Raw genomic sequence first — 12,181 nt, 5'->3', positions numbered from 1 at the left:
GGAGTTGGGGAGCTAATGACCAAGGGGATCCAGCCCCCCTCCAACAGCCCTTTCCAGCAGGCATGGGGTTTCTGCGACCCAGACCGGGCCTCTGGCCACAGATCCACAGTTTCATGGAGACTGACTCTCTCAGGCCGCCCGTAGCCCATGTGGCTGGGCCGCAAGGTGCCCATTCAAGATGTGACAGAGAGAGGAGGTGCGGGAGGAAATCCAGAGAATGGGATGTGGGGGTTCAACACTCACTTCCTTTGGGCTTTGTCCTTCTTGGCCTCGGTCCTTTTCTTTCGGGCCTGGAGCGCAGGCACTGCAGGGGAGAGGGATGGATGGAGGTCCAATGTGGAAGAAAGGAGGTGACCCAGTTGAGGGTGGACGCTGCGGGGCTGCCTGAGGGCGGCTCCCAGGCGAGCACGAAGCAGCCGGCCAGGAGGCGGGCAGCCCAAGGGGCGCAGAGCAGCGCAGCACCGGCCCTCTATGAGGACTCCCCACACAGGCGCTGCCTTCCCCAGGCCGCTCTGGGCGACATCTGCAAATGTAACTGCACCCTCTAACATTCTGGGCAAAGAACTGCCCCTCAGGGTACCGGGCTTGCTAGGAGTGTGCTGTCACCAATGCCACAGATCAAAGGCCAAAACCTGGCGAGCTGGGTTCCACCGGAGGGAGCTTGGGCCAGGGCAGGGAGCCAGTGGGCGGGGATCTACTTCACCTGCAGAGGTTCTGCAGTGGCCCCAAGACTCAGGTAAGTCCTGTGGGGAACAAGGGGCATAGAAGGGCGCCCGGGCAGAGGGGTGCACTTCCTTTAGCCCTGAGGAGGGCTTGAGGGGCAGCACCACCTCAGTGGAGGGGTGCCGCACTGCAGGGTACCCAACTGACTGACGCAATTCAGAGAAGCTCCCAGTGCTAAGCGGGCCTTGCCCAGGGGACCTTCGCACTCCAGAGGCGGCAACTCCTGCTCCCACCTTGGCCCAAAAGCCACCCCACGCCTGCCCTGCCCACTGGCAGCGTACACCTGCGTGGTGAGTGCGAAGCCTACCACCTGCTCCGGAGAAGGGGAGCAGTAAAGAATGAGGGTGTGAAGAAGGGGCGAGGAAAGAATGTGGAGCATCTGCGATGAAGAGGTGCTTAAGGAGGAGGCTCAGAAGCCTCATAGGAAGGTTTGTTCTGTTTTCCCCGCGGCTGCCCCTTAGGAAGGGCGGAGAGCACGGTTGTGAGGGCTCCCTGCGCGCTGAGTGCCTGCGGAACTGGAATTGGCCTCAGTTTCCTGGTCTGTAAAATGGGTTAAGCGTGTACCAGTGCCTTCCTGAGCTTTGAGGACCAATTGAGATACTATATAAAGAAAATGAGGGAAAAAGTGAGAAAGAAAAGGAAGGACAAGCAACACAAAAGAAAGACTGGAAGGAACCTGTAAACCTATTGTCACTTAAATAGGGAATATATTCAATAGTGCTGTAATGACGGTATGATGCCAGGTGGGTACTGGAAATATCGGGGAACACTTTGTAAAGTATATGGTTGTCTAACCACTATTCTGTAACTAATATAAAACCTGAAACTAATACAAAATAATATTGAATGAAAATAGGAGTGGAATTTTTCTAAATTTTAAAGTTTAAATAAAGGCTGTACAGGAAGGAAGGGGGAGAATAAAAATAGTGTTTTTCATTTTACCAGTTATTGTCTCTTCAGTACATGGAAATACAGTCGTCTTTATATGATGCTTTTATACTTTTCTAAGTCATTGTCTCATTTGATGTTCAGGGCAACTTAAAGACAAGATAATTATTCCCTCCACTATTCAAAGAAAGGAAATCTTGGTGTCTGGCCCCAATGATTCAACTGTCAAGCCCTTATTATAAAGCAGAGTTAGTGAAGTTTTTGTGAAGGGTCATATCTATACTAATAAAAGCCTTGGGGGTGATCAAGCCAGCAGTGGAGGGCAGTTGGGGGCAATCAGGCTGGCAGAGGAACAGTTAGGCATCAATCAGGCCGGCAGAGGAGCAGTTCAGGGGTGATCAGGCTGGCAGGCAGGCGAGTGGTTAAGAGCCAGTGGTCCTGGATTGTGAGAGGGATGTCTGACTGCCGGTTTAGGTCCGATCCTGGATCGGACCTAAACCGGCAGTGGACACCCAATGAGGGTTCCCAGATTGGAGAGGGTGCAGATCTAGCTGAGAGATAACCGCCCCCCCCCCATGAATTTCATGCACCAGGCCACTAGTCCTATATAATAAAACCCTACTATGCAAATGGACCAAATAGCAGAATATGCACCAGGCCACTAGTCCTATATAATAAAACCTTACTATGCAAATGGACCAAATAGCAGAACGACCAGTGGGATAACTGGTTGCTATAATGTGCACCGACCACCAGGGGGCAGATGCTCAGTGCAGGTGCTACCCCAGCCTGCAGGCTCCAGGCCAGCTAAGGCGGGTGCCAATGGGGGCCCCCCTGATCAATCCACCAGTTACTCCACAGAGGGAGGCGATTGGCAGCAGCAGTGGGAGCCAGGGCCGGCAAATGGGTGGTGCCAGGCCAGCCAAGGTGGGTGCCAACAAGGGCCCCCCTAATTGCCCTGCTGATCACCCACAGATTGGCCCTGATCGCTGGTCAGGACTAGGGATCCTACCTGTGCACAAATTTCATGCATTGGACCTCTAGTGTTATTATAATAGACTCCTCACCTGGTGGTTCCTGTTATAACCACAATCACTATTACTGCCATTTACTAAGTATATTTCAATGTTGACATATAATGTTACATCACTGGATTTCCACGCCCCTCCCCACCCCCAAAAAACACTAAAAAAAACCTGATAGGATGGTGGAGTTACAGTTCCACCTATACTAATAAAAGGGTAATATGTTAATTAGACCAGATAGACCAGACTTCTTCCGGATGTCCGTCTGGACCAAGCCACAGTGGCAGGGGCCAAGGCAGAGGTAGTTAGGGGTGATCAAGCCAGCAGGAGAGAGCAGTTAGGGGCTATCAGGCCAGCAGGGAGAGCAGTTAGGGGCAATCAGTCTGACAGGGGAGAGCAGTTAGGGGTGATCAGGCAGGCAGAGGCAGTTAGGGTGATCAGGCAGAGGCAGTTAGGGGTGAACAGGCCAGCAGGGGAGCAGTTAGGGGTGATCCAGCAGGCAGGCAACGACAGTTAGGGGTGATCAGGCAGGCAGAGGGGTTAGGGGCGATCAGGCAGGCAGGCAGAGTGGTTAGGGGCAATAAGGCAGGCAGGCAGGTGAGCAGTTAGGAGTCTGCAGTCCCAGATTGTGAGAGGGAAGCCCAACTGCCTGTTTAGGCCTGATGGGATCGGGTCTAAACTGGCAGTCGGACATCCCCCAGGGGGTGCCAGATTGGAGAGGGTGTAGGCTGGGCCGAGGGACTCCCCCTGCCTGGCCTACACCCTCATAAACTTCATACATGCACGAATTTCATGCACTGGGCCACTAGTTTTATATAAGAAGAAACTGAGCCTTCTAGGGACAAAATGGCTTGTTAATGGTGACTAGGCCAGTAAGTGATACAGCCTAGACCAGGGGTGGGGAACCTTTTTGTGAGTGCATGCCAAAACCAGCAAAATCTCTGACTCAAAATTCTTCTGCGTGCCAACCCTAATTTTTTGAGAACATGTTGCGCCTACTTGATATCTCTTAAGGTGTATGTATGTGAAGAACCTTGAAGAAATAATAAAATTCATTCGAGTGACAAAAACACAGTATATGATGATGAAAAATACATTTATTTTTTAATGTATACATGTACACTGATAGTCCAACAGAAAATTCCGTTAGGCAGGGCGAGTTAAGGCAGAGGCATAGAAATTGCTCTTCCCCTCTCTCACCAATCCATGTCTATGGTCTTTAAGATAACTTGTTATGTAAAATTATTTATCTAAGATGAACCTACACTGAATTTATCTGAAAAATAAAAAAGTTGATATTAAGAAAAAAGTTGTAAATGGAAGATTATAAGAGAGGGATTCGCGTGCCAGCAAAAGTTACTGGTGTGCCATGTTTGGCACGCGTGCCAGGGGTTGTCCACCCCTGGCGTAGACTGAAGTCCATGTCTTCTGGCTTCCTTGCTTTTTGCAGTCTTTTCTCCAATGTAACCATTTAACCCATAAAACAGATTAGTCTTTCTATATACTTTTATTTAAACGTGGGAACCATGCCCTGGGCTTCTTTTGCATCCCTATAGTACATAGAATGGTGGTTTGCACATAATAAACAATAACACTGTTGAATTGAGTTATATTACAACATAGTGTGAATAAATAGAAAGGGCAAGAGAAAAGAATAAAAGTCTGCCCTGAATTAGTTCTCTGGGTATATTGATTCTGCTTATCTGAACTTTCACTTAAAGAGTAAAATTTATTAGCTAACACAAAGAAAAAGTCAGATAAATGAATATGAGTGGAAGATTGATTATTTAAAGGTAGTGTTTATTTGTCTGAACTTTTGCCTAAAGAGTAAAATTTATTAGCTAACACAAAGAAAAAGTTAGATAAATGAATATGAGTAGAAGTTTGATTATATAAAAGTAGTGTATAAAATGTAATTAAAAGATGCACGATATTTTACTAGTATTTTCACTAGTATTTTCAATAGAGGTGGGAATTCTATTGACAGTAAGTTCTAAATAGGGGAAATATGCCAAGGAGCTTGTTAGGTCTTTCACACAGTCTGTTTGATAAGTTCTTGTCTAGACATAGGGTAGTTAACATCATGTAATTTTATGGTCATAAATCTTCAAGTACATGAAGGACTGTCAGTCACTGACCATTGCTTAAGAGACAAGGTTAAAATTTACTCAGTCAACATTTTATTGAACAACTAGAGGCCTGGCACACATAATTCATGTGCGGGTAGGGTCCCTAGGCCTGGCCTGTGATCAGGGCCATCTTCCTCAGCTGCTGGCAGCCAGCCCCGCCCCCTGCTGCCACCGATCCAGGTTCCCAGTTTGCCATTGGCCGATGGGAGCCCGCAGGCTGAGGGGAGAGACCAAGAGATTAGCTGTTCTGCCTGCTCCCTGGCACCACCCCCGCCGAGGGTTGCCCTCTGTGTGTGGGGGACCAGTGGGGCAGGGGCCTTGGCCTGGTGCCTCCCGCATCCCCCACCGCCCACCCCCGGGTCCCTGTTCACCATTGAACGATGGGAGCCTGCCTTCTGGGGAAAGGACCCAAAGATGGTCAGTGCACCTCATAGTGACTGGTCGAGCAGTCATTCTGGTCGTTCTGTCATTATGGTTGCTAGGCTTTTATTATATAGGATAGCATATATAAAGCATACATATCATAGGTGTCCAGCTGGCTAAATTTTCACATGCAGAACTTATCTGTTAACACATTTCATACCGCATAGAAATCTCTAAGACATACGCCAGGGGCTGCACGTTTTTGGGCAAACTGCATGGTATTTAAATCATCATAATGTACTTTATGTGTTGTTTTTCAATAATTATAACATTTTTACTTACAAAAACAATTAAACAATTACACTGGACAGATTTGTCTCTGGTTCTGGAGAGCCTTCATTATTGTCATCCGTTATCCAGTCTCTCGCCACCGATAGCAGAAACTGTTTATACTTCATTTTTGCTTGTGGATTGAGGACGTTGTACACTCTGAATGCATTGAAAAGTCCACAGTTTATAAGGAACAGCACTACTTTTTTTGTCCATTTCATCGTTTTCCTTAGAATGCAACAACACGAAAGGAAGTATATCAGTTTCGTTGGTTTCCTTCCTTTTCTGAGAAAGGGCATTTCTACAAGCGCCAGGAACTTGAAGACGAAGACTATTTGAATGACCAAAATATAGTGTAACTGCAATACTTTATGGGTTCGTGCAATTATATAGTTTTTCGTAGATTGACCTGCACGGTTTCCACCAATGAGATTGCTTTATTTGATGTGGACAAGACAGTGTGTTGACATTAAGGTCCATAACAGATGGCGCGTGAAAAACGAGAAATCTCCTGAGCAGTTCTTAACAGATGGCGTGCGAAACACGAGCAAGCTCGTGAGCGGTACGAAAGGTGTTAACAGAACTGTAGAAGCCCCTACCATGCTCTTTTTCCAGTCATTACCTAAATCCCTCTAATAAAGTTACTCACTGCTTTGACTTTTAACACCATGCAATAGTTTTGCCTGTTCTGAAACTTAATACAAATCAAATTATAGTATGTATTCTATTTTGCACACTCAACATTATTTTTGTTATTTTACACAAAAATACTTGATGCATATTGTTACATCAAATTATAGTTTGCTCATTCTCATTATTGTATTGTATGCCAATGCACAAATATGTCACATTGATTCATTTTACTTTTGAGGTTTATTTGGATAGTTTCTGCTTTTAGGCTACTATAAATTGTGCTTCTATGAATGTTCTTATACACATCTTTCAGTCAATATACATAGATATATCTGTCGTAGATATTCTCAATGAGTGGACTTACATATGTTCAGTATAGTACATATTGCAAAATAATTTTCCAAAGCAGTTACACCAATTCCTTTTCCCACCAACAGTGTATAAAATTTCTAATTACCCCAAATCTTCACCAACTTGGTATTGTCTCTTTTTCATTGTAGCCATTTTAGTAGGTATGTAATGAATTAATTAAAATACACTTGTTGGCTATTTGGATTTCTTTTGTGAACTACATTTTCTATCTTTTGCACATTTTTTATTGAGTTGTCTGACATCTTAATATTTTAAAATTCTTTATGTATCATAAATATGCATTGTAGCATTTTGTTGAATATTTGTATTGCAAATATTTTTCCAGTCTATCGCTTGCTTTTTACTCTTTGTGTCTTTCTATAAATAGAAGTTTTTAATTATAACAGTACTGGAGGCCCAGTGCACAAAATTTGTGTGGGGGGGTTGGTGCGGGAGGGTGTTCCCTCAGCCCAGTCTGCACCCTCTCCAATCCGGGACCCCTTGAGGGATATCCAACTACCAGTTGGAGATCGGGCCTAAACCTGCAGTCGGACATCCCTCTCAATTTCTGCTGACCTGATCTCCCCCAACTGCCTCCCTCCTGCCAGCCTAGTCACCCCTCACTGCCCCCCCTGCTGGCCTAATTGCCCCCAACTGCGCCCCCCTGCTGGCCTGGTTGCCCCTCATGGGACCCTGCTGGCCTGGTTGCCCCTGGTAGCTTGCTGTTCAGTCATTTGGTTATCCCTCACTAACCCCCCAGCTGGCCTGGTCACCCCACACAGCCTGCTTGTTCAATTGTTTGGTTGTCTCTCACTAACCCCTCTTCCGGCCTGGTCATAGGCAGCCATCTTGTGAGGGCATGAGGGTTAATTTGCATATTACCTCTTTATTATATAAGATAATTTACTGATAACTTCCTTTATAATTAATGCTGTTTTTGTCCTGTTTAAGTAATCATTGCATACCCAAGATCATGAAAATAATCTCCCATGTTTCCTTCCAAAAGCTTTATTGCTTTGGTTTTCAATTTTAGAGATACAATCTCTCTAAAATTCATTTTTCTTTGTGCCAAACCATGTTTAAGGAAGTTGTATGATATAAAGAGAAAGCTTAGATCCTAAAGCCAGACAGATCTAAGGAATAATAACATATGTAAAACTGCATGCCCAAGAATATTTTCTTAGGAATAATGATGATCTAAAGCTAATTTAAAATGATGAGGTAATTCTCATTTTATTGACATAAAAATTGTTGATTAAACAGAGTGGGCTATAGAACATAAAATATTTACACATATTATATTCTCACATATTTATAAATAGATAAATTCAGAGAGTGTTATTTGAAGGGTATTCAGTCATAGTTTAACATCATATCTGTGAATCATGGAATTTCTGATAATCTTTATTTCTTCTTTGTATTTTGTTGTTTGAATTTTTTTAATGATTATTTTTTAATGAACACCCCAAAATAAATATGAAAAATCACTCTTATTAAAATATATACAAGTACATAAAGGAATAATCTCCCATGTTTTCTTCCAAAAGCTTTATTGTTTTACTTTTCAATTTTAGAGATATAATTTCCTTTTCAGAGATATAATAGAGGAAAGGAATTATCCAGGGACAACCACATAACCTTTAGGATTTTTCCATTCAATATTTCTGTTTGTTTTTTTTTCATCCTTTTAAAATGTTTTTCTATATAATAAAAGGCTAATATGCAAATTTCCCCCTCCACTGGGAGCTTGACCAGGAGTTCCATGAGGGGGCAGGGCCAGCCGGCCAACCTCCAATGGCCCTTCCCCCCATCCAGCCCAGCCCAATTGGCCCCAATCGGGGCAGGCTGGCCAGACACAAATTTGTATATTATTTTTAATTGAATTTATTGAGATGACAGTGGTTAATAAAAGTATATAGGTTTCTGATGTACAACTCTATAATACATCGTCTGTATATTGTACTAGAGGCCCAGTGCATGAATTCGTGCACAGGTGGGGTCCCTCAGACTGGCCAGCAATCAGGGCCCATCGGGGCCAGGCTGGCAGTGGGGGAGGGCCACAGGAAATTGGCCTGCCAGCTCCACCCCCAATCAGGGTGGGGTGAGGAGGCCAATCGGGGGCCAGGCTGGCCAGGGGGAGGGGCCTAGGGAGGTTGATCACCAGCCCCCTCAATGGGGCCAATCAGTGCTGGCCAGCCATGGGGAGGAACTGGGGGAGGTTGGCTGTCCATGGAAGGTTGGCTGTGGGAGTGCACTGGTCACCAGGGAGCAGCTCCTGTGTTGAGCATCTACCCCCCGGGTGGTCAGTGTGTGTCATAGCAACCGGTCATTCTGGTCATTCTAGTCGCTTAGGCTTTTATATATAGAGATTGTGTGTTCACCACTCCCAGACCCTCTGGCAATCACCATACAGTTGTCTGTGTCTGTGTTTTGCTTTTTCCTTTGTTTAATCCCTTCACCTTTTTCATCCTTTTTCTTGGCAAAGATGGGTGGCTGTTTCATCCTTTTGTAATAAGTGTAATTCCTATTTAATTAGATTTCTGAATCTGGGGAGAGAGAGGCTTTAACATAAGAACTCCTTATGCTCAAAAACAAATTTATTCCTGTAATGAAAAATAGTGATTCATGATAGAAATGTATGACTTTTAATCTTTATCTCCATGATGTTACAAAATAATGAACCAATACCTCAATATCTTTGTATATTTATTATTGGAGCCAGCTAGTTCAGCTGTGTGTACTTTGTCTTCCTGTCAAAAATATGATTGAATATACAATTCTTCAGTGCTCAGATAATTTTCCTCTCATGACTCTGTATATGTTGTTTCTTTATCCCACAGCTTCTAGTGAATACAAGAGTCACAGGCCAGCCTGTTGTAATTGTATATGTGTTTTCTTCCTGTTTAGGATCCTTTAAGAATTGCTTATTTTATTCCTTCAAACATTTTGCCAAAATGTTTGTGTCTATTCATTAGTATGTAGATGTGAGTATATTTACTAGTGGAGAATTCCTTAACTTCATACTTGTTTTGCTCTCCCACTCCCCCTACCGCAAAATAATTTAATTGTGCCTTTTATTGTTCTGCTCCATTTGTTTAACTTTTTCTCTTATGTTGGATCTGCTGTCCAGTCGTAGAAGTCTCTCTGATTTCTATGTCAGTCATTTATTGTCTAATCTTCTAAGAATTACCCCTACATTTTGAAAATTTTTAAGCTGTTCTTCAAATTACTTGGTTGTTTTTCTAAATTTTCTATTTTGTTCTTTACATTTCTGGTATTTTTTTAAAAAGGTATTAATTTTTGAAAATGTAATAGATGTATAATTAGGACAAAAATTTATGTATATAAAGTTTTTCTTGGATACCTGTTAAGTCATTGTCCCCAAATATGATCACTATTTCAAGTTTCTTGTGTATTTTCAAAAATTTTCCAAGCATATGCATGTATTTATGTAAATATATTTGTCATTTTTCACACAAAGGGTAATATATTGTCTATACTAGTACTCCAATGTACCTTGCTATTATCCTTAACAGTATAACTTGGGGCTCATACTATATAAACACATTTAGAATCTACCTCATTCTTTGGAGAAAATTCTATTTTCAATAGAATGGATGCATAAAAAAAGCATTTATTTCCATATCAATAAATACATAGATTATTTTTAGTATTTTGCTAAGATAAATACCTTTGGGAACATACTTTCTGTTTGCATGTACAAATATATTTAAAAGTAGAATTCTTAGAAGTGAAATTACCAAAAGTTTTGGCATTTAAAATTTTGACATATATTGCCAATTGTTCCCTAACAAACAAAAGGTATAATTTCTATTTTTTAATCTGATAGAGAAATTCCATCTCAATACATTTTTATTTCTTTAAATATGAATGAAGATATGCATTTTTCATATGTTTAAGGATAATTCTAAAGAAATTATCAGTAAAGTTAAAAATAAATATTATCACCAATAATAAAACTAAAAGTAATAAATATTTAGGATGTTTTACCCACTTCTTGCTAAAATATAAATTATGTAAAGCCTTTTTCACCTTTGTTCATGACTCATCAATTGTTTCCATTTCCTCTGTAAGTAATAAAGAGATGATGCCAACTCAGGAAGCTGAGGAAAAAATAGCTTTGTTAATATCCACCACAAAGAAAAAGCCCTATGTTTTATTTTTGTATGCTGTAAATAATTGATGGAAATCAATTTTATCTTACAAAAGGAATCTAAACTACAGGTACATTTAAATAAGTAATGAGAAAATATACAGGAAACTATAAGGTGTGAAATCCATAAAGATTTGAGTCTTTTAAGAAAAAGTTACAATGATTTTGCCATAAAATCTACATACTTCTGAGAAATACATGAAACTGATTAAGAGTAGTTTATATGAGCTATGTGTATGTGGAAGAAAAATTATGTTTATATTTTATTGGCAATTCTTAATAAAACTTTTATTGACGTAGACAGGGCCTTTTATGTTAATACAGAAAATTAGACCTATCTTTGAAGACACAGCCGTGACTTTTCCCCATGTGAAGTTATAAACCAGCAAACTTGTAGACCAAGTCCAATGTTGAACAAGTCCTCTACCAGTATGATTGATGAACCATTCTGTTTTCAATAAGAGTGAGGAAAATAAGGGAATCAACATGGCAAAAGAGCTGTTTACATTTTTGCCCATCTATCTATCCCTCCCTCTATCCATCCGTGATTCTAACCAGACAAGGTGGTGTGGGAAATAAAAATTTTAGTAAGTTGTTATATCTGTTCTTAGAGAGCCTACCAAGGAAGGGAAGAGGTGAGAAGCACGGTTATGTAATGTTAAGACACAGAGCCAAGATTAGACCCCATGCCTCCTCACTTCCAACACAATCATTACTCTTACGGCTCAAGTCTAAACTGCCCCTGCCATCCATTGCTTGTTCTGCTCAGTAGTCTCCTATAAACAATTCTTGCTTTCACTTTTGCATCCTTATAATCTCTTTCCCAGACAGCAACCAAAGTGACGTTTTACAAAATCCTCCAGCGTCATATATAAACCTTACAGGGAGTGGTCTGTCTCATAGACCACAAGTTCCCATGTGACCTGGCCTTGGCTTCTCTCTGAAGTCGGTTCTCACCAGTTTCCCTCCCTGACCCTGCTTTCGCCTTTCTGGCCCCCTTGCATCTGTTTGAACGTAGGCACACTGTGTTGCCTGAGAGTCACTTCACTTGCGTATTTTCTCCCTGAAATCCTCAATCAGTTCTGCTTTCATGTCACCTCATTAAAGATCTTTCCCGAATGCCCTATTGTAAAAGGCACTCTGAGCTCATTTACTTCCTTATTCTGCATAATTTTCCTACTTTCCACTTTAACACTTACCACTGCCTCACATTATATTAAACGGTTTGAATTGTTTGCCTCTCCTCACTGTATAAAAATTCCAAGGTGATGGATACACCGTTTTCTTCTGTGCTGTACTCTCAGTATATAGAATAGTACCTGGTTCATATTAGATAAACAATAAATCTAAGTTGTATAAATGATGGACATCCACATTAGTTCCTAGTTCTAATTCTTGCAGAAATTCCCTGCAGTACATCTATCGCTAGGACTCTGGGTAAAAATACAGTGTAAGTGAAGCTTGTTTTCTGTTGCTTTTTTATACCCTTGCTAAGTGACTTGTCAGTTAATGACAATAGCTTCTTTGGATGCCTCTATTTTACCATTGTGTTCCAGACTGTTGGC

General features: G+C 41.8%; 1 protein-coding gene across 1 annotated transcript in view; it reads left to right on the top strand.

The window, feature by feature from the left end:
- The first annotated feature begins 1,091 nt into the window (after positions 1-1,091).
- The window catches only part of UNC13C (unc-13 homolog C (C. elegans)), a 158,091-nt gene continuing 147,001 nt past the window's right edge, over positions 1,092-12,181 (top strand). Inside the window, exons 1-3 of the mRNA XM_015564757.1 lie at positions 1,092-1,151; positions 5,692-5,813; positions 5,944-6,013. Of these exons, the coding sequence (XP_015420243.1) occupies positions 1,092-1,151; positions 5,692-5,813; positions 5,944-6,013 (252 nt within the window). The remainder of the gene's footprint in view (positions 1,152-5,691; positions 5,814-5,943; positions 6,014-12,181) is intronic.

This window comes from Myotis davidii, unplaced genomic scaffold, assembly GCF_000327345.1.
Source record: "Myotis davidii unplaced genomic scaffold, ASM32734v1 scaffold1421, whole genome shotgun sequence".
NCBI lineage: Eukaryota > Metazoa > Chordata > Mammalia > Chiroptera > Vespertilionidae > Myotis > Myotis davidii.
The sequence above is the reverse complement of the archived record's forward strand: the minus strand, read 5'-3'. Positions and strand labels throughout refer to the sequence as shown.